Source organism: Puma concolor, chromosome D1, assembly GCF_028749965.1.
Source record: "Puma concolor isolate L17-30 chromosome D1, mPumCon1.1.hap2, whole genome shotgun sequence".
Classification (NCBI taxonomy): domain Eukaryota; kingdom Metazoa; phylum Chordata; class Mammalia; order Carnivora; family Felidae; genus Puma; species Puma concolor.
Window position 1 is genome coordinate 11,393,108 of NC_141676.1, and position 22,251 is coordinate 11,415,358.

General features: G+C 44.5%; 1 protein-coding gene across 1 annotated transcript in view; it reads left to right on the top strand.

Annotated features, from left to right (window-relative positions):
• PATL1 (PAT1 homolog 1, processing body mRNA decay factor) overlaps positions 1–14,952 on the top strand; it is a 32,463-nt gene extending 17,511 nt beyond the window's left edge. Inside the window, exons 10-19 of the mRNA XM_025915675.2 lie at positions 786–966; positions 2,021–2,144; positions 2,605–2,702; positions 3,247–3,306; positions 4,550–4,698; positions 5,975–6,134; positions 10,525–10,680; positions 12,622–12,713; positions 12,813–12,962; positions 13,276–14,952. Of these exons, the coding sequence (XP_025771460.1) occupies positions 786–966; positions 2,021–2,144; positions 2,605–2,702; positions 3,247–3,306; positions 4,550–4,698; positions 5,975–6,134; positions 10,525–10,680; positions 12,622–12,713; positions 12,813–12,962; positions 13,276–13,297 (1,192 nt within the window). The 3' untranslated portion in view covers positions 13,298–14,952. The remainder of the gene's footprint in view (positions 1–785; positions 967–2,020; positions 2,145–2,604; positions 2,703–3,246; positions 3,307–4,549; positions 4,699–5,974; positions 6,135–10,524; positions 10,681–12,621; positions 12,714–12,812; positions 12,963–13,275) is intronic.
• Positions 14,953–22,251: the final 7,299 nt, after the last annotated feature.

Sequence of the window (22,251 nt, forward strand, 5' to 3'; positions counted from 1 at the left end):
TGTAAAACTTAAAGGCACAGAGAATAATACTGTATAATATTTAAAGATGGACACACAAGCAGTAAGTCTTAAAACATTTCAGGGAGAGTTCTCACCACGTCAGGATGGTGGTTCCTCTGGGAAGGGAGGGAAGCTGGAAACTAGGGTCCAGACGGGGTTCAAGAGGGCCTTCAACTGTGAATGTTGTGACAGTATGTTACTTAAATGTTCCTGCGTAAAACTCTATAGAGCTTCTTAGTTAGAACAAAGCACGGTCTGTCCCCTTTTCAACCGGGAGAGCCTCTCACTATTCACTAAAAGGTTTCTATATATGCAAGTTTGGGCAATTTTTTTTCCCCACTAAGTCTTAGTGGTGGATAAGTGAATGTTTATTGTGGGCTTTTCTCTATATTTGAAGTATTTCATGATTTTCAACAAGTTAAAAAAGAAGTGTATAGACTGGGAGTCAGTTGGCCTGTGTTTCACATCTCCTTGGCCTCAGTTTGTTGTCTTCAGTGGAGAAAATAAAACTCCCCACTTGTTAGGGTTCTTGTAGGGCTTAAGCAGAAGGCCACGGGTGAGAGGGCTTAGCACATGGTGAGGCACTCCGATCTCCGTTACTTCCCTCAGTGTGTGTTGCGTAGCTCTTTCTTCTCAGATTCCAGCAAGACTCAGTTCTCCCTTTTTAACAAAAGCAAAGTGGCATCTTTTTTTTTTTTTAACTTGGCCTGGTTTGTTCCCATATTGTTATGAGACCCAAGGAATGCCCTGACTTGGAGTGAATGAGCCCTATGTTTGTTTCTCAGTCAGCATCGGAGTCTTAACGGTGCGGGAGATCGAGGAAGTCACCGGAGCAGCCATCAGGACCATCTCCGAAAGGACCCCTATGCCAACCTCATGCTGCAGCGAGAGAAAGACTGGGTCTCTAAAATCCAGATGATGCAGCTACAGAGCACTGACCCCTACCTGGACGATTTTTATTACCAGGTAAGTGACTGACCAGTCCCTCACTCTGATGAAGGCACTCGTGGAAGTCTGGTAGACTTAAATACTGACAAATTTCTCTTTGGAGGTAGTTTTCAGGGGGTTAGGAACTACCTAAACATATTCTGTCCTCTTTTCAAGCAGGAGAGCCTCTCACTATTCACTAAAAGGTTCCTGTATATGCTTTTAATTTCTTACAGAGGCTGTCACACCCAATGTCTTGAAATAGTTCTTTCAGTTAAGGATATTGGCAGTCTGGACGCCTGGATGGCTTAGCTGGTTAAGCATCTGACTCTTTTTCTTTTTTTCCAATGTTTAATTTGAGAGAGAGAGGGAGACAGAGGATCCAAAGCAGGCTCTGTGCTGACAACAGAGAGCCCGACGTGGGGCTTGAACCCACAAACTGCAAGGTCGTGACCTGAGCTGAAGTTGGATGCACAACCGACTGAGCCACCCAGGCGTCCATAAGCGTCAGGCTCTTGATTTCAGCTCAGGTCATGATCCCAGGGTCGTGGGATTAAGCCCCATGTCAGGGCTCTGCACTGACAGCACAGAGCCTGCTTGTGATTTTCTGCCTCCCTTTCTCTCTCAAAAATAAATAAACGTAAAAAACAAGAATTTTGGCAGCCTGCGGTGCCTGAGCAGCTCAGTTGGTTGAGTGTCTGACTCTTGATTTCAGCTCATGATCCCAGGGTCATGGGAACAAGCCCTACGTGGGGCTCTGCACTGAGTTTGGAGCCTGCTTAAGATCTCTCTCTCCCCCTCTACTACTCTCCTCTGCTTTCTCCCTCCCTCTCTTTCTCAAAAAATTAAAAACTAAATAAAGTTAAATCAAACTTTATAAAGAAGGTATTGGAGGTCTAAAGATATTTCCATTGATAATTGGCTTTTCTGAAGGCTGGGACTTTTTGAGAAGGAAACATCTAGCGGTCTAGCAAAAATTAAAGATCAATACACCTAAAGAGTTCAGGTTGTTAACTGCCGCTGGCATAATTATGTAAAGAGCAGCCAAACTCTGGGCTTATGTTGCAACTGAAATCACCTTCTCGTGTGATAGAATTACTTTGAAAAACTGGAGAAACTGTCAGCTGCTGAAGAAGTGCAAGGTGAAGGCCCTAAAAAGGAGCGTACCAAGCTCATTACCCCTCAGGTGGCCAAACTGGAGCACGCCTATAAGCCAGGTAAGTCCTTATCCCTCAGTCCGTATTAGAAGACATTTGACATGCTGCTGATACGATAAAATATAAACAGCCGTGTAGATGGCTGGATATAGGGCTGTTCGAAACTCATTCATCAAGGACTATTGTCCTTACGTGCAGAGGGCAGCCTTTTCTGCAGCATGGCGTGAGTGGTTCAGCAGATGCACTTGTAGATCCTTTAAGACTTGAGATTCCGTAACTTTTTCAAATGTGTTATAATTTCTGGTATCCCTATATAATAAAAGGGAAATACTTCAGAGTGTCATTATTATTAACAACCCCAAAATGGGAAAAGATCGATTTTAATAAGAAATCACGTTAGATATGTAGGTTTTTGTATCGAATTGTTAGGCTGTGAGGAAAGACCAGAGAACATAAAGTTCTTTGGAAGCGGCCCACCTGCACCGCTGACTTCCTTTTTGGAAATGTTTTGTCTTTGCAGTGCAGTTTGAGGGCTCTCTGGGAAAGCTCACTGTCTCTAGTGTGAATAATCCCCGAAAGATGATCGATGCTGTTGTGACATCTCGGAGTGAGGATGACGTAAGTGTCAGCAGAATTGTGCAGGTCGTCACTACTGTTCTGGAGGTCATTGTGGAATGGACTCATGCATAATGGAGTCGGTTGTTGTCTAACTAGGAGCGTCCTACCTGGCATGTCCTGGCTTTCTGGTTTCCTGCACAGGGGCTGAGATCTAACACCTTCACCTCTAAGGCAGCCAGGCAGGACAGGGGGCGGCAGGAGTCTTTAACCTGGGTAACTGGCTGCAAACAGCATCAGCTATCTAGTGCAGTTCTTAAGATTACCATTTTCTATGTGCTCTTAAGATTTTCCTGGGATTATCTTCATCTTTACTGTATCCTACCGTTACCTTTTGCTCGTCTGTAAATTCAGTTTAATCATTTGTGTGGTTTAGTTCATTCAGTTCTGTGACCTTTGTCCAGTTAGTGTTGTTTTAGATTATTAACTTTGGAAGAGTTAGGATTCTCTTACGGTATTGTCACAAATGGAACTATATGTACACACTTAGGAGGTTATTCTTAACAGAGGTAAACAGTTCGCACTGAATAGTCTTGTCTTTTTTTAGGAGACGAAAGAAAAACAGGTTCGGGACAAGAGACGAAAAACCCTGGTCATAATTGAGAAAGTAAGTTTTAAAATCTGTTGCTGTCGTTAGTTTCAAATACGGAACTCGCAAATGTGTGTGTTCGCGAGCAGTGAAAAGTAGGGAGTGGTGTCCTGTGATTGCAGTTAATGAATATATTCTTCTTACACACCTGCTGTGTACCCGAGCGCACTAGAAAAGAGTGTGCTGCACCTCACAGAAAGAACACTGCTACTATCAGAAGTATCGGGATTTGTTCACACTTGTTCAGTTAACTGCTGAGTGTTTTAGTTAGGTCACCTTCTAAGAAAATGGGAATAAAAATTATGTGGTTCCACCTGTGAATCAATGTAGTTAATTAAGTCAGTCCACATGTATTTACTGGGTACGCCTGGGTGCTGGGCACTGGGCTGGATGCTAAGAACAGAGTAAGTAGAACCGTGTAGGCAATAAAGTCGTTAAGCGTAAACACCCTGTTGCAACACCATGGCATGACCCGCCTGCGATTCACATCTTCTCCATTTCTAGCTGAGCCTGTGACTTGAGACAAGCTGCTTAACCTTTCTGTGCTGTGCTCGTTTTCTTCATCTATAAAAATGGAGCTGGTAATAGTCTCTCTCTCACTGGGCTGTGGAGAATATTTGGTGAATGAGTACGTGCAAAGTGCCTAGCACAGTGCCTGGTATCCAGTAGTAAAGTGATTGCTGTGTTTATTAATATGGGGCATCACTTGGAGCAGTGATAAACATCATTTATGTTAGAATGCCGTTCTTGCTGCTGTAACATTGGCAAAGTGTGCAGTCATTCACTATGGATACTTCCTGGGTTAGAGGTCACGGAGGGACAGCAGAGGGGCGCCTGGGTGGCTGAGTCAGTTAAGCGGCCAACTTCGGCTCAGGTCGTGATTTCACGGTCCGTGAGTTCGAGCCCCGCGTCGATCTCTGTGCTGACAGCTCAGAGCCTGGAGCCTGTTTCAGATTCTGTGTCTCCCTCTCTCTGACCCTCCCCCGTTCATGCTCTGTCTCTCTCTCTGTCTCAAAAATACATAAATTTAAAAAAAAAAAAAAAATTAAAAAAAAAACTAAAGGAGGGACAGCAGACAGGAATTCTTTAAGTTACTGCACTATGTTTTTCTGGATTTAAAAGAGCACCTTTTTCCTCTCAGTCTTACTACAATTCGTTTTCAGTCTTCTGTCTTTACGTGGGGGTCCTAAACTGTGAAACTGTTTATCTAATACTCTGATCCTGACCCAGCATGCTGTGGCCTGCTTTGTGTTTCACTCAGACCTATAGTTTACTCCTTGATGTGGAGGATTATGAAAGGCGGTATCTCCTAAGTCTAGAAGAAGAGCGACCTGCCCTGGCGGATGAAAGAAAGCACAAAATTTGTTGCATGTATGACAACTTAAGGGGGAAATTGCCTGGACAAGAGAGGTAAGAATTGTACACTTGGAGGGACACATGAGGCCAGCTGGAGTCCTCACTGGGCTGACCTGAGCTTTCCACATTTCTGTATTTTGGCTGACCTTCCTTACCATCTCAGGAAGCTCAGAGTGTATCCTTCCAGCCTGACTCAAATGCCATGTCATATAAAGCATTTCATAATCCTTCCCAGCCAGGAAAAAGAAAATCTCTTTATTCTGGATTCATATATTCAACACCCGTCTATTCACTGTATGCTGGGCACTGGAGACGTAGTGGGGAACATGGTTTGGTTTCTGTGAGCCTACGAATTGTACTTGCTTTATGCTTTATTTTAGCATGTTCATGCTTGTAATCTTTGTGTATTATCTTTTCTACTGAGATGAAAAGTATAGACATTTATATTTATACTTCCTTGGGATTTCCATAGAATACGCACATGCTATGGAAGGCAGTCAGTCTTCCAGTGGGGCCTAAGCTCCTTAATATATCTATTTTTCTGTATCTGTCTCTTCTGCCCAGGATCTTGCTAACAGTAACTGTTTTATAAACCCTAAGTGTGTGTTTGATGAATGCAAGAGGACTCTGTCCTGATAACTCCATTTCCCTTTGCTCATTGAAGAGAATTGATGATTCTTCTAAGCCAGGACATACACAAACCAGAACATAAGAATAAGTACCTTCTTTTCAACACACCTTTTCTGGAGTTGTGTTGACAAGCAACTGGTTGAATAAATGTGGGTTTGTCCATAGTTGGGAATGTTAGGCAGTCATCAAATCGATGTAACTGAAGTATATTTATTGACATGGAAAAATGTCACAAGAATTTGTTGAGTGAAAAAAGTAACAAAGTCATATGAATTCTATGGAGTCATTTTTTAATGAAAAAACATACAGCAAAAAGGTTCTTAAAAAATGATAACAGTACTAATAAAATTAACTCTGAAATGAATGCTTTTATATCCTTTTTGCTTACGTAGGTTTTCAGATTTTGCTGTATTATCATGTTGTTTGTAAAGTTACATAAACGTAAAGGAAATTAATGCCTATAGTTCGACCACGTCTTTTTAACATACATTTGTGTAGTGATGATTTTCTATGCTTGTGAACCTTGAAAAATTACTTTTTATTATTTGGTTGAGAGTTGGAGAAGTAATTCTGTTTTGTGGCACAGGTCATTGTAGGGTAAAAATGAGTACAGTATATTTGTTCAGTAACATGTAAGCGGAGAAGAAGGGCGTCTTGCACTGTTCTTGCTGACCTAAGTTAGCATTTCCTTCCCCTGCAGGCCAAGTGATGACCACTTTGTACAGATCATGTGTATCCGAAAAGGGAAGAGAATGGTTGCCCGTATTCTTCCTTTCCTCTCCACAGAGCAAGCAGCTGACATTCTCATGACAACAGCCAGGAATCTCCCTTTCCTTATCAAGAAGGATGCCCAAGATGAGGTGATGATCCCCCATGTGGGACTTCTTTCCTTTGGGTCTTCACAGTTGATAAGAGCTCTAGAATCCAAATGGCTTCTCCTCTCCTCTCCCCTTTTCTGTAGTTTTGTCTAACCTTTGGCAGTAGGATTTGATTATGTAAAGCAAAACTTTACTCCAGGCCTATATTCTTGATCCCATTTTTTTCCTCCCAACAGAGCAAGTTCCTAAACTGAGGAAAGCAAAAAATCCCATTTTATAAGCCATACAGAGAAAGACAGATACCATATGGTTTCACTCTTATGTGGATCCTGAGAAACTTAACAGAAACCCATGGGGGAGGGGAAGGAAAAAAAAAAAAAAAAAGAGGTTAGAGTGGGAGAGAGCCAAAGCATAAGAGACTCTTAAAAACAGAACAAGCTGAGGGTTGATGGGGGGTGGGAGGGAGGGGAGGGTGGGTGATGGGTATTGAGGAGGGCACCTTTTGGGATGAGCACTGGGTGTTGTATGGAAACCAATTTGACAATAAATTTCATATATTGAAAAAAAAAATCCCATTTTATTTGATGCAGTTGCAAAACTGTGTTGCGTATCAGAATTTCTTAGGAAGCAGATAATTTAGCTCTACTCCAAACATGCTGAACCAGAATTTACAGAAGAAAGATCAGGGCTTTTGTATCTATAACGAGAGTCCCCAGGTAAATCTGGTGCTCATGAAAATTTGCACTTACGGTCTTGGTTACTTTGCTGGATATAAAGCATCACTCATTGGCTGTTATCAAGACTGAACGGTCGCCTGTAGCCTTAGTTGAATGGTATCTCACAGGAATCAAGCCAGTGCTTATAACTAATAATTGTCACGATCTAAACTAGGCTGGAATTTGCAGCACTTGGGTGGCTCAGTCGGTTAAGCATCCGACTTCAGCTCAGGTCATGATCTCGCGATTCATGGGTTCAAGCCCTGTGTCAGGCTTTGTACTGATGGCTCAGAGCCTGGACCCTGCTTCAGATTGTCTCCTTCTCTCTCTGCCCCTCCCCCCGCTCGCACTGTCTCTCTCGCTCAAAAAATGAACGAACATTAAAAATTTAAACTAGTCTGGAATTTGAAACATGATTTTGAAGTTTAGAAGCTAACTGTTGGTAAGAAAGAATTGCTCTTTCTTGTTCTTGTCGTTAACACTCGAAAGATTAACAATATTTAGAATAGTCTTAAGTTCAGAGCAAGAAATTGATAAAGGCAGCATAAAGGGAAATCATTACCAAGTGTGAGGTTCAGAATGTTAGAATTTATGAGAGTGAGCCTGTTACAATAGACTGTGAGTTGATTAAGAACAATCTGGTGTTGGTCCACAGAAAACATGATGCCAGGATACCCTGTAAGTGGTATGGCATGAAAGAGTTGAACATTACTTCTCCTGAAGTAATAATAATAACTCCTTCTGAGTTGAAAAATTCCTTGTGAAGTTGTAGCACCTATAGAAGAAAGCAATGCCAAGTGGAGCCTTCATCATCAAGAACAGTGAAGTGGGATGAGACAGACACATTTTTTAAGGATTTCAAGAAGGAAAAATGGAGTGAAGTTTAAGGAGTTGAGGTTTATCTTCGAAAAAGCAAGACTAAAGCAACAGCTCCCTTGACAGCTTATAGATTGTTCTAGGCTGTGAGGCGGGCACTCAGTCTTAGAGTAACTCATCAGTGGAGACAAGTTTGGGAGAGCTTTATTCATTCAGTAAATATTGAACGCCTTTGTGAACCAGGCACTATTTTAGGTCCCAGAAATACAGCACCTAGAGCTAGGTGCTGGGAGCTAGGAATTCAAAGATGCTTGCTTGAGTGGAGGTACCTGCTGAGCAGGAAAACTTGGTTAACTGCAGAGGTGGAGTTTTTACCTATATGCACTAGAGTCCTAGGCCACTTTTCCAAATACCATTTCTTGAAGTAATAACTAGCAGGTCCGCAGCACAAAATATACAAGGTAATCCTGGAATATCTCATGCCAGAAAGTAAGGAAGCTAAAAGATTACTGGGGTCCCATGTAAAATTGCACAAACCAAACCGAAGGGGCTCCTGTTGGCCAAAAATGGGATAATTTGCATCAGAAAGAAAAAGTACGGCAATGGATTGAAATACATTAAAGATTTTTCATTCAATGAGTTCATAATGATACCAAAAAATATATTAATCACCTTCAGAGATTGCTAGGCCATCCAGAACTCATTATTCTGAGAATGGGTAAACTTTGAAAGAGAATCAAACCTCTATCTTGCCTTTCCATCACAACCAAGTATCACAGTAACCAGAAAGTTGATAACAGAAGGTTCTTCATAGAAGAATTTCAGCTAATAAATGCAAAAGAAATGATGAAATTAGAAGATCACCACTTTACAACCCCTAACAACATAGCCAGTCAGTCTGGACAGCAGTGCCTACTGGTGCAAAAGGCATTAGATAACAGGTGGATGGGAAACTTTACAGTGGTTGGGGCAGGAGCAGACATCTGATCACTAAGTGGGGGGGGGGGGCGCCCACACACTGTGCTTCTTAACATGATGCAGGAGAAGGCACATAAGTTTTCTTGCCCTCGTCTTCCCACCCCCCTCCAGGGAACTTAAACCTTATTTAATCAAACCTCTGATTCTAACCATTGGTTTTTATCGGAAAGACAGAGTCTAGTAGAAGCTGTTAAGTGACCTCACAGAGGTACAAGTAGCCAAATCCAAACTATGGGACAGATAACTCAGTGTCTTCAACAACTAAATAACAAGACGAGACAGGCAGTGGGCAAAGGACCTATTCACAGGTTTTTCTTTTTTCTTTTCTTTTCCTTTTCTTTCCCTTTCCTTTCCCTTTCCTTCTTTTGAGAACACAAGCAATGGAGGGGGCACAGAGCCCGATTGAGGGCTCAAACTCAGGAGCCCATGAGATCATGACCTGAGCCAGAATCAATAGTCAGACCCTCCTGAGCCACCAAGGTGCCCCCCGTTCACAGATTTAAAAGACTTACCAGCCAGATGCAATGTGTGGGTCTTGTTGGAATCATGATTAGAATAAGTCAACTGCTAAAAGACATTTTTGAGACAAGTGAAGAAATTTGAATTTGGAGGAAATTTAATTTTGTTAGGTGCCGTAATACAGCAAGAGGTCTTGTTAGAGATCCAAAGTGGAGTATTTACGGATGAAATGATTTAGGAGAAACATAGACTGGCAGGATGCTGATGATTTATTGTTGAAACTGGGTGATGGGTACACAGACATCATCATACACTTGTTCACTTTTATGTATGATTAAAGCTGCTTTCGTTGTTAAAGCTGTGTTTATTTAGACTAGTAGATCACAAATTGTCTATTTTTTTTTTTAATGTTTTTATTTATTTTTGAGACAGAGTGTGAGTGGGGGAGGGGCAGAGCGAGAGGGAGACACAGAATCCGAAGCAGGCTCCAGGCTCTGAGCTGTCAGCACAGAGCCCAATGCGGGGCTCGAACTCACGGACAGTGAAATCGTGACCTGAGCTGAAGTCAGATGCTCAACCAACTGAGCCACCCAGGCGCCCCACAGATAGTCTACTCTTGAACGCCACCCTTGAATGCGGTCTGAAGTAACACCAGCCATCATTTTTTATACCGTGGACACTGAGTTCTGGGAGCACCCTTGATTTCCTTACCTGTGTTAGAACCTAGTTTTATTGGTAGCACTGTATTTTCACCTTCCAGTCTGAGCCTTGGGGCGGAACGGAGGGAACGACTCAACGGCCTTGGATTCTGGTTCTCTCTGTTAGCTATGTCACTCTGAACACCGAGCCCCCCCCCCCCCTTTTTTTTTTCTCATACCAAGGCCCTTTTCATTTAGCTTGTCTAATCTGTGAAAATTGGATTATCATTTCTCCATTTCCTCACTGAGCTTTTATAAAGATCAAACAAGATCCAGTGAAGTCTGAAAGTACTTCTGGGTAGTTCTGAGGACTCGGGATCTCCCTGTCTCCCAGTGCTTCTCAGGGTATAATGAAAGTGCCCATATACTTGTGACTCCCCACTGAGCCTTAGCTCCCTGAAGGTCTGTCCTGTTTACCATTTCATTTTAACCCACGCGGCCAGACACACCGTAGGCATTTCAGTCAGTATTTGTGGAGTGAACTAAAACACTGATGTCTTCTCATGAATCTTGCTCTTTGAGAAGTGATTCTACACCCTTGGTTCACACAAGTCATGTTTCCTGCACAAATTGAGTTTTAAAAAGTTCTCAGTAGACACCTCCGAATCCATTGTTAAGACCCAGCAGTACCTGCTAGACTCGTCAACCCTTTTTTGTTACAACTTGCCTGAGGCCATTTGAGTGCACAGCTGAGCACCCCCATCCGGTCCGCGCCCACTGACACCCCAGTGGCCAGGATGTAATGCTTTTCTCTGTTTTCTGTAGGTGCTGCCATGCTTACTGAGTCCCTTCTCCCTCCTGCTCTATCACCTTCCATCAGTGACTGTCACCAGCCTTCTGCAACAGCTAATGAACCTACCTCAGAGCGCAGCCGCGCCAGCGCCCTCTAACCCTCACCTCGCTGCTGTGCTCCAGAACAAGGTGCTCTTGCCCTCCTGTGTCCCTGAACTTTGCCAACCTTCTAGATTTGAGTTGTAGATACAAATAGTGGCTGCTGTAGCTGTGGCAACTTGTAAAAGAAAGGCTTCTTTCAGTCAGAAGTTACATTGAGCTCCTAGTGACAGAGGCTAGGAAGGACGAAGGTTTCAGCAAAATAGGGTTTTCTGTATCTCACGTGGAACAGCTTTCGTGTGGTGTCCACGTTGCCCTCAGGGACACAGGCTCCTTTGGTTTGCCTTCTCTGCAGCCTTAGCAGTGGCTGCCATGCTGGTGACCCTCAGGCTCTGTGCCGGTTGTTGAATTCAAGGCTCCACTTTGCATCAGGAAGAGAGGTGCGTGCAGAAGGGCCAAACGGTGGATATCTGCCGTCTGTCTGCCTTGTCTGGACCTGTTCTAGGAGTTCTAACCAGCAGCTTAACCTCAGTGGCCAGGTTCAACTCACCTGCCACACGTCACTGCAGAGAAGCCTGGAAAACATCTCTCAGTTCACAGCGGTGTGACCTCAGATAAAATCAGAGTTCTCACATGAGGACGAGAACGTACCGGGTCAGTAATCCACACTCTCGGTCGTGAGACTAAATAGTAGAAGACATCCCATTTCATATTTCATTTACATCAGTTTGATGATCCAGAGACGTGCAAAGGAAGCATAACAGAAGAGAAGACGCGAGCTCTCAGCAGGTTTCCTTGCCTGCCATTTTCTAGGCTTGTGATACCAAACATGATTTTGCTTTGCCGAGCCCATTTCCTGACCTGGAAGTGGAAGTGACGAGGTCGATTCCAGGGCTGTCCTGTCACTCAGATGAGTACACCGCTGTGACCTTCAGTGTCATGCCTTTCCACAGTGGGCACGTCTGCTGGCAGAGAGAGAAAGTAGTGTCAAGGCCTCTATCTCCCTCGCACCTGAAAACCCACCAAAGAGTGACTGAGGGCGGTACATCCGGGGCCGAGAGGTGACAGTGCTTCGGGGGCCAGAAGATGGGGATTCTGGAGGGATAGCTTATAGGCCTTCCATGTTATTCAGTCTATGAGTTGTAAAGTTGATAAAGGCGATAGAAAACCATGAAGTCAGACAAGAGGTTATATGTGTAGCCCAGTGTCGTTTTCCTGACGGTGACACAAAGGTTGTCCTCTGTGAGGTGAACTCAGAAAGGTGGGATTCCCTTCAGATCCAGTATAGCTATGACTTCTACATTTAACCTTGTACCACTCGTCCCCATTTGTATTTCCTTCTGTGCCTCTTCAGACCACACGTCCACCGGATAAAACCAATCTAATGAAACAAATCTTTAACCTCAAAGCACGTTGTTAGATTAGAAACATGGATGTATCGTGTATCCTTTTTCTGTTTTTAACATCTCGTCTAAGCCTTTATATGTCCAGTAGGTGTATCCTTTGTTAAGGAAAGTTTTTACAGAGATTTAAGGAAATCCCTTCACATCCTGATCATTTCAGTTACCTTTCTTTGTACATTTTCCCACCAGTCGTAACATCTTTTTTTCTTAGTTCAAAATCTCGTAATCTGTGTAGTGTTTTTCCTTACATTTGCTGTGAACTTTAATTTTCTGTATCCAAGTTTGTCTTTGATTTTCTTTTTTAATCCGTTTCTGTTGTAGCGAACAGGAGAAAATCTAACTGCACATTTTCCGTGGCAGGGAAACTAGCTTCTCCTGTCACGGTGGGGTGGGCGAGCAGAGAGGGACTTCCCCTCTCGTGGAGCATGCCTGTTGCTGCTCTGCCGGAAGTAGAGTCGGGAGGACTCGGCCTCCCAGTTCACGGTTGTCTGACGTTTGCCCCGTTTCGCAGCACTGCGGTGGGGTCCTTTTGATCTGGTGCCGTTCCCCATCTAGTACTGGGATCCCTTTGGTGGTGGTGGAGGACGGATGTGGTGCTGATTTTGAGTCCCTCTGTCTCCTCTTGTAGTTTGGCCTGTCACTGCTCCTCGTCATCCTGAGCCGTGGGGAAGACCTACAGAGTTCAGAGCCTGCTACAGAATCCACACAGAGCAACCAGTGGTCAGTCGGGGTTGGGTTTCTCCTTTCAGTCTTTTCAGAATAATCTTTTATTCTTTTTCTTATACTGTCCTTATCGGTTCTCACTGGGTTACCTTTCAGGACAGAGGTGATGTTCATGGCGACCCGAGAACTCCTGCGGATTCCCCAAGCAGCCCTGGCCAAGCCAATCTCAATACCGACAAACCTGGTATCCCTCTTTTCTCGCTATGTTGACCGACAGAAACTGAACTTGCTGGAAACAAAGCTGCAGTAAGTTTGAAACAGGAGAGTTCTGCATCTTTCTAAAGTTGGCACTTTAGAAGTCCCGAGGAGAGGAGGTCAGGGGCCTAGGACTGAATGTAGTGGAAGACCGTAGAGACTCGTATCAAATCTCTAAGCATCTGCCAGAGACCGGGCCCCGTACCAGGAGCAGCAGCACCCTCAGAGCTCACTAAGGGTAGAGAGAGGTTGTGGGTGTTCTGTTACGAGAATTCTAACAAGGGTGTGACTTTGGTGCAAAAGATTGCCTTCTGTTTTAACTCGTTTACACAAGTTTCCTTTTTCTCTTTCTTTATACCCATAGGCTAGTTCAGGGGATACGATAAAAGATCTCCAAATGTGTCCTGTACCTCCTTTTGGCTGCCACCTGCACTGCCGCCATCACAATGGAGTGTTTTTAAATGAGGGAGGGAAGGTAGCTTATTCCCCAAAGCGTCTTGTGGGACTGATTCCTGTTGGCAGGGGTCGTCTCTGAATGCCAGGTATTTCCCCACTGCTCTGTGAAATTTGGCTGGGTGACCCTTCTGGTTTCTTCTTACCTTCTGTGTTACAATTCTGCATGTCCTGCTGTCCCTCAAGTCTTCTCAATTGTGCATTTTCTTTGCCCTAGAGACACAAATGTAATCTCTCCCTTTGTCCCACCACCACCGCTCCAGGTCACAGTAGACTGTAGCCTGCCAGAGGGTTCCTTCCCTCATCCTATCAAAGTCTTCTTTCGTTGCCCCATATTAATACGACTATAGGAGAACCAATTAAGTAGAAACCAATATATACATATATGCGCGCACGCCCCCTCTGCACGCGTTCGTGTGGTCTCCAGAGGATCCGTAAAGAAAGAGTTTTAGGTTGAGAAATACGTAGTTGACACGTCCCTCCTCTAAAAACAAACCAGCTGATGTATTTTTAATCTGTTTCTAGTCTATCCTGTAATTAATTTGGTGGGTTCTACTTGTTTTAATATAAACGCAGGGTATGCAGCACGTTAATAAAATCAAAACTCTTAATTGGCTGACACCCAGCTCTAGGCTGAGAAGTCCTGTCTCTCGTCCCCGCTGTACTTCCTCGGTGTCTGTCCACCTCAGTGAAAACGTACACGGTTAAGCCCTTTTCCGGCTACAACGGCAGCGCCCCGGGGCCTGTCCCCTCTACGACCTGCAGGGTTGCCCCCAATGAACCGGACGAGAGCCTGCTTCCGCAGCGTAGCGTTTGCACACTCGCTCTGTCTTCCTGAGACAATTTGAGTAAGCCATGCTTTTACTTCCCTCGTCCCCATTCTGATTTGGTGTCGGGGGTAGCAACCTCCAGCGGTAGCCACACAAGCAGAGTTCGGCTTGCTTTGCTCTGTGGGCTCCCCCACGCCACGGACACACCTGCTGTCCTTCCCCCTTCACCTCCAGGCCCCCGCTCCCAGGCAGCCAGGGGCCTGGCTCTGTGTCCCGGCAGGGACAGCTCCCCGCGGTCCTTTGCACCTGTCCCTGTCCCGCGCAGCAGCCACATAGGATGAGGGGTTTGATCCCGAGTGATCTCAGCCCTCAAGGCAGTTAAATCAGAGTCTGTTTCTCATGACTGTCCTGTTACACTTTTTGCTCTTCTCACCTTTTCAAATGTTAGTGAGGGGACGGGTTATGATATTTAAAGAGAATCAACATTTTGCACATACATGTATTGTACAACCAGAAAGCCCTCCGTTGTAACCGGCTGTCCTCACTCTCCATCTGTCTGTCCCCGTTCCGTAGCCCCGGCCCCACCAGCTGCTCCGCGGTGACATGACCTAGCTTCCCTCTGCCCTCATCTACTGACTGTTTCCACCATGCGCCTCTCCTCCCTTCCCCTCACAACTGATCAAGTGAATACTTGACTATTATTTCTTCCTTTCTGTGCTTTCTCTTTTTTGTTTGGTTCTAATTAATAAAAATTAAAGTTTCTAAATTTACATTTTTATAGGGTATTGTAAATAAAAACAAATTGTATACTTGAAAAACCGTGTGCCTGCATTTCTGCTTCGTGTTACTTCTTGTCTGAATTTGTATGATTTCACCCGTGTCTCCGGCCCATTGAGATGGACTGGCAAAGCTCTCGGTGTTGGGGACCGGTGAGGATTTTCCCTGTTAAATGTTGTAAGGGACACAGAGCAAAGAGCTTATGTTTGCGTGGTAACTTATCTTGAAAAACCTAGGTGCTTTGAGTCCTCCCCCGCGCACCCTTTCACTACAAGCCAAGGTTCTGCGCTGTAGTAGGCACACCAGCAGGCGCACCAGCCCGTCTGCGTCCAGTGACTTCCGGAGGCTCCGTGTAGCCAAGTTTGGCCTAAAGCTGCCGCGGCCGTTAGCTCTTACATCACACAGTTCGCCTGCTCAACAGAGACGGAGAAGAGTCGACGATTCTTTGTAGTAAATCTGTGTTAATTACTTCAGGCTCGGGTGTTCTTTTTACCCTAACACGCCCCGGATGAGAGACCACCGTCACCCCTCTCTCCCCTCCTCGTGGTGTGAGCGCTAGACTCTCCCTCACCGTATCTTCTCACAAAACTTTCAGGATCAAGCGATTTCTGGCCCAAACCAAGAGCAGAATCGTCCCAGTCCCCGTTGTGTTCGTGTGAGAACTGGTAGCAAAAGCACGTGCAGCTCCAGGAGCCATCGGAGAACCAGGCCGAGGCCTCGAGGACCTGCAGGGAGGCGGCCTGCGCGTGCGTGCGTGCGGCGCCAGGCTGAAAACACCACCACCGTCTGGACAGCTGCACACGTCTTCCCGGGCAAATGATTTTTCTCTTGGTCTCTATGCTTCTGTGCTTAGCTGCCTGGTTCGGCAATAACTAGAGACCTTTCGTTTGGGGGGAAGACCTCAGCAAACAAGAAAGGCATTTAAAAGGATAACAATTTTAAAGGATAAAGAGGGAGATCTTTAACTTTGTTGGGCACCTACTTGCATGAAAATGTTTCCTGACCAGCAGACAAGACAGGCTCCTCGAGGGGAACGAGCTTGCCTGAGCCGATGTCGCCTGTGTGCCGCGGAGCAGGGGACTCAGGATGTTCTGGCTGCCGGGACCGACTAAGGCTGTCTTCCCGGGAGCACCTCCTCTCCCGTCTTACGAAGAGAACGTCGAGGCCTCATCTGATGGTGCGGCGGTGTTACAGGCTGGGCACCCTCGCGTTCCAGAAGACAACCCAGAATGTAGGAAGGGAGGCTTGAGGGAGCTTGTGGCCCACGTGCCCACAGCTGAAGCTCCCAGGTGGCAGGCACTTGTCTCCGAGCCCCCGCAGTTAGTGGAAAAGCCAAGAAAGGAGCTCAGGCTTGTATGCTGCCTGTTCCTCTCCAGATTACAGTCCCCAGTCAGATGCGGGCTCTTCTCCAGAAAATACATGGCATTTCTTGGGAGAAAGACTGAGTTTAAGAAATGAGCTCCTACTTTATGAATGGAACAATAGCTTACAGTAACTCCTGACTTTTAAGTCGTAGTGTATGTGAGAGAGATTGTTCTAGGTGCTTAGAAAGTCATTTTTTTTTAATTTTTTTTTTTGTAACGGTTATTTATTTTTGAGACAGAGAGAGACAGAGCATGAACGGGGGAGGGGCAGAGAGAGGGAGACACAGAATCCAAAACAGGCTCCAGGCTCTGAGCTGTCAGCACAGAGCCCGACGCGGGGCTCGAACTCACGGACCGTGAGATCGTGACCTGAGCTGAAGTTGGCCACTTAACCGACCGAGCCACCCAGGCACCCCTAGAAAGTCATTTTTAAGACTCAAGAGTAACCAGTAAAAGCAGATCTTAACCTCCGTGTTAATGTATGTCAACAATAATCAGATTACATGATGCACTGAAATAATTTACGACAATGGGGCACAGAGTTAAAAGCTGACATTGGTGCATGTAATCCTGTAAGGAAAAGAAGACCCTGGGAGCACCTGGGTGACTCCGTTGATTGAGCGATGGACCTTAACTCAGGTCATGATCTTGCGGTTGGTGAGTTTGAGCCCCACGCCCGGCTTGCTGCTGTCAGCTTGTCAGCACAGAGCCCACTTCAGATCTTCTGTTCCCCCCTCTCTGTCCCTCCCCTGCTTGCACTCTCAAAAGTAAACAAAACATGTTAAGTAATAGATCACACACTTGTGAACAATAATTTTTACAAAAGAAGGGGCGCATGGGTGGCCCAGTCAGTTAAGCGTCTGACTTCGGCTCAGGTCATGATCTCATGGTTCATGAGTTCAAGGCCCGCAGTTGGGCTCTGTGCGGACAGCTCGGAGCCTGGAGCCTGCTTCGGATTCCCTGCCTCCCTCTCTCTCTGCCCCTCCCCCACCCACGCTCTGTCTCTCTCTGAAAAATAAAAATTTAAAAAATAAATTTTACAAAAGAAAATGCAAGTAATATTAAGTTCACCTCCACTTGCATAGAGAGATAACAAAATACTTTTTTACCTATCAAGGTAGCAAAATCTTTAAAAATAATGTTAGTGAGAATTTGAGGCAGCCACCCATACTGGTAGGCTAAACTACATTTCTAGAAGTGCTTTGGCAATGTGAAGAGCTTCAGAAGTATTCATAGCCTCTGACTAATTCACTGGGCTCTAGAAATCTAAGGAAAGATTCCAAAGGAATGATACTAATGCATTATTTATAATAAAAAAATTAGAAACCTAAACATCCAGTCTCACAATGATGGTTAGGTAAATAATCATCCATCTGTCGCAGACAATTAGAAAAACAGAATATTTAATCACGGAAAGATATGGGAAAACAAAATATATATGCTTTGAATGCAATTTTTAATTCATTTTTTTATTGTTATTTTTGAGAGAGAGCATGAGCGAGGAAGGGCAGAGAAAGAGGGGGACAGAGGATCTCCAGCAGACTCCACTGACAGCATTGAGCCTGATGTGGGGCTTGAACTCATGAACTGTGAGATCATCACCTGAGCTGAAGTCGGACACGACCAATTGAGCCACCCAGGTAGCTCTTTTTTTTTTCTTTTAATATTTACTTTCGAGAGAGACAGCATGTGAGTGGGGAAGGGGCAGAGAGAGAGGGAAACACAGAATCTGAAGCAGGATCCAGACTCTGAGCTGTCAGCATACAGCCTGATGCAGGGCTCGAACTCGCAAGCCACGAGATCATGACCTGAGCTGAAGTCAGACATTTAACTGACTGAGCCACCCAGACGCCACCTGCCGCTCCTCACCCCAGTTCTCTTTTTGTTTGTTTACTTTTTGAGAGAGAGAGAGAGAGAGAGACAGAGCATGAGTGGGGGATTGGCAAAGAGAGAGGAAGACACAGAATCCGAAGCAGGCTCCAGGCTCTGAGCTGTCAGCACAAAGCCTGATGCAGGGCTCGAACCCATGAACCGTAAGAGCATGACCTGAGCCGAAGTCAGACACTCAACCAATTGAGCCACCCAGGCTTAACTGACTGAGCCACACAGGCGCCCCTCCCCAGTTCTTTTTATTATTTTTTATTTTTTATTTTTTCAATATATGAAATTTATTGTCAAATTGGTTTCCATACAACACCCAGTGCTCATCCCAAAACCCAGTTCTTTTTTTTAAAGGTTTTTTTTTTATTATTTCAGAGAGACCATGTAAGCAGGGGAAGGGCAGAGGGAGAGAGAGTGAGAATGTTAAGCAGGCTCCACGCTTAGCTTAGAGCCCAACTTGGGACTTGAACTCATGACCCTGGGATCATGAACTGAGCCCAAACCAAGAGTCAGATGCTCAACTGACTGAGCCACCCTGGCCCCCCAAATCAAATTATTTTTTAAAGGAACTGTATATATAATGAAAAAAAGATAACGGGAGGGGAGGGTATGTTCTGAAAGGTTACTGGTATCTGTCTGTAGGTGGTGAGAATACAGGGGCGCCTGGGTGACTCAGTAGGTTAAGTGTCTGACTTTGGCTCAGGTCATGATCTCGCGGTTCATGGGTTTGAGCCTCGCATTGGGCTCTGTGCTGACAGCTCAGAGCCTGAAGCCTCCTTCAGATTCTGTCTCCCTCGCTCTCTGCCCCTCCCCCACTCACGCTCTGTCTCTCTCTCTCTCTCTCTCTCTCTCTCTCTGTGTCTCAAAAATAAGCATTAAAAAAAAATTTCTTAGGTGGTGGGAATACGGGAAACTTATTTTTGCTTTTCAGTATTTTCCAAATTTCCATAGAGAAAACACATTGCTTATATTCTTAGGAGAAATATTTCTAAGGAAAAATTGCTTTGGGAGAGTTTAGTTAATTAACATGGGAAAATGCTAAGAATACAAATGTTAACCATAAAATAGGTTCTGTATATGTATGTATGTGACAATCTCTATGGAGGGAAAAAGTAGGAAAAACAATGCCATCAAAGGTGACAAATTAGCAATGGTGACCTTTAAGGGGAGGACTGTGGGGCATTGGGGGGTGGGAATAATTGTTCCTTTTTCCATATTTTCCAAATTGTCTTCATTGAGCATGTATTGCTATTATAAAAAAAAAGGGTGATTATTCTCTAAACTAAAAATAGCAGTAGCTTTCTATTTCTAGTGAGAAAATAAGTTACAGAGGGCAAAAGCGTCTGATCTACTTGTCCTTGACTTTAGAGACAAAGCGTTTGACTTTGTAGCAGATGAATGCGCGAGGGGTCTGAAAAAGTCACGTGAGAGCAGGGTAGTTACCCTGAAAAATGTGGTCAGGTATTAACATAGCTCGGTAATTAAGATGGTTTGCCAATTGTGGGATTCAAGAACCAGTTTTGATAAATCCAAGCTCTATTTCCCAGGAAGCTTCCAGATTTACACTAAAGTGCATTTGTTTCCAAACTAACCTGGATCAAGAAGGATCCCAGCTCCATCTCCAGAAAGATCTTTCGGAGCACCAGGGTGGCTCAGTTGACTTTGGCTCTGGTCATCCATGCTCTCATGGTTCATGAGTTTGAGCCCCGCATCAGGCTCTATGCTGACAACTCAGAGCCTGCTTGGAATTCTGTCTTTTCCTCTCTCTCTGCACCTCCCCCACTTGCTCTCTCTCTCTCTCTCAAAATAAATAAAAATAAAATTAAAAAAAGGATCTGCTTTCATCTAAGTGTCAGCCAGCTGGCTTGTACTGAAATTGCCCTGTCCATCATTAGAAAGGCCAAGACATGACTTTCTGAATTTGATACAGAGAACTGGATGCCATCTAACATCTGCGTCTGGAGGGCGGTGAAGTCCACTGTGTGAGAAGTCAAAGCAGGGAGCTGAAGGCAACGGACACTTTTCTTCTTTGCCCAACTCTGTTTTAAATATATTAACGTTGTGACCTTTGAGAAACTACCGTGTGGATTTTTTTTAACTTTTTTTTTTAATATCTATTTATTCTTTGAGAGAGGGGGAGAAAGAGAGCACAAACAGGGGAGGGGCAGAGAGAGGGAGACACAGAATCCTAAGCAGGCTCCAGGCTCTGAGCTGTCAGCACAGAGCCCGACATGGGGCTCGAACTCATGAACTGCAAGATCACAACCTGAGATGAAGTCAGACGCTTAACCGACTGAGCCACCCAGGCATCCCTACCATGTGGGTTTTTAAGAAGCAAGTTTTTAATCTGAGGAATCAGTATCTTAAAACCACCCTACAGCATTGTTTTGACATTTTTTCTTTGTCCAGCAGGAGGACAGCTGTGAATTGTCTGCTGGTCTTTTAACAGCCTCTGCTTTGCTTTTTATTTTTTTTAATTGTTATTTAATTTATTTTTTAAATTTACATCAAGTTAGTTAGCATATAGTGCAACAATGATTTCAGGAGTAGATTCCTTAGTGCCCCTTACCCATTTAGCCCATCCTCCCTCCTACAACCCCTCCAGTAACCCTCAGTTTGTTCTCCATATTTATGAGTCTCTTCTGTTTTGTCCCCCTCCCTGTTTTTATATTATTTTTATTTCCCTTCCCTTATGTTCATCTGTTTTGTCTCTTGAAGTCCTCATATGAGTGAAGTCATATGATATTTGTCTTCTTTGACTAATTTCACTTAACATAATACCCTCTATCTCATTCCATCCATGTAGTCACAAATGGCAAGATTTCATTCTTTTTGATTGCTGGGTAATACTCCAGTGTGTGTGTGTGTGTGTGTGTGTGTGTGTGTGTGTGTGTGTGTGTGTGTATACCACATCTTCTTTACCCATTCATCCATCGATGGGCATTTGGGCTCTTTCCATACTTTGGCTATTGTTGATAGTGCTGCTATAAACATGGGGGTGCATGTGCCCCTTCGAAACAGCACACCTGTATCCCTTGGATAAATTCCTAGTAGTGCAATTGCTGGGTCGTAGGGTACTTCTTTTTTATTTTTTTGAGGAACCTCCATACTGTTTTCCAGAGTGGCTGCACCAGTTTGCATTCCCACCAGCAGTGCAAAAGAGATCTCTTTCTCCACATCCTCGACAACATCTGTTGTTGCCTGGGATGTTAATTTTAGCCATTCTGACAGGTGTGAGGTGGTATCTCACTGTGGTTTTGATTTGTATTTCCCTGATGATGAGTGTTGTTGAGCATTTTTCATGTGTCGGATGACCATCTGGATGTCTTCTGTGGAGAAGTGGCTATTCATGTCTTTTGCCCATTTCTTCACGGGATTCTTTGTTTTTTTGGGTGTTGAGTTTGATACGTTCTTTATAGATTTTGGATACTAACCCTTTACCTGATGTGTTGTTTGCAAATATCTTCTCCCATTCTGTCAGTTGCCTTTTAGTTTTGCTGATTGTTTCCTTCCCTGTGCAGAAGCTTTTTATTTTGATGAGGTCCCAATAGTTCACTTTTGCTTTTGTTTCCCTTGCCTCTGGAGACATGTTGAGTTAGAAGTTGCTGTGGCCAAGGTCAAAGAGGTTTTTGCCTGCTTTCTCCTCAAGGATTTTGATGGCTTCCTGTCTTACACTTAGGACTTTCATCCATTTTGAGTTTATTTTTGTGTCTGGTGTAAGAAAGTGGTCCAGGATCATTTTTCTGCATGTTGCTGTCCAGGTTTCCCAGCACCCCTTGCTGAAGAGACTGTCTTTATTCCATTGAATATTCTTTCCTGTTTTGTCAAAGATTAGCTGGCCACACGTTTGTAGGTCCATTTCTGGGTTCTCTATTCTGTTCCATTGATCTGAATGTCTGTTCTTGTGCCAGTACCATACTGTCTTGATGATTACAGCTTTGTAATACAGCTTGAAGTCTGTGCTTTGCTTTTTATTTTGCAAATGTTGCACATAAGGCTGTCCTGAGGATCTTGTCGCCTGTTATTCAGTGTGACTCTGCAGGCTCCCAACTCAGCCAAATTCATTCTCCAAGGCGACGTTACCCTAGATCAGAC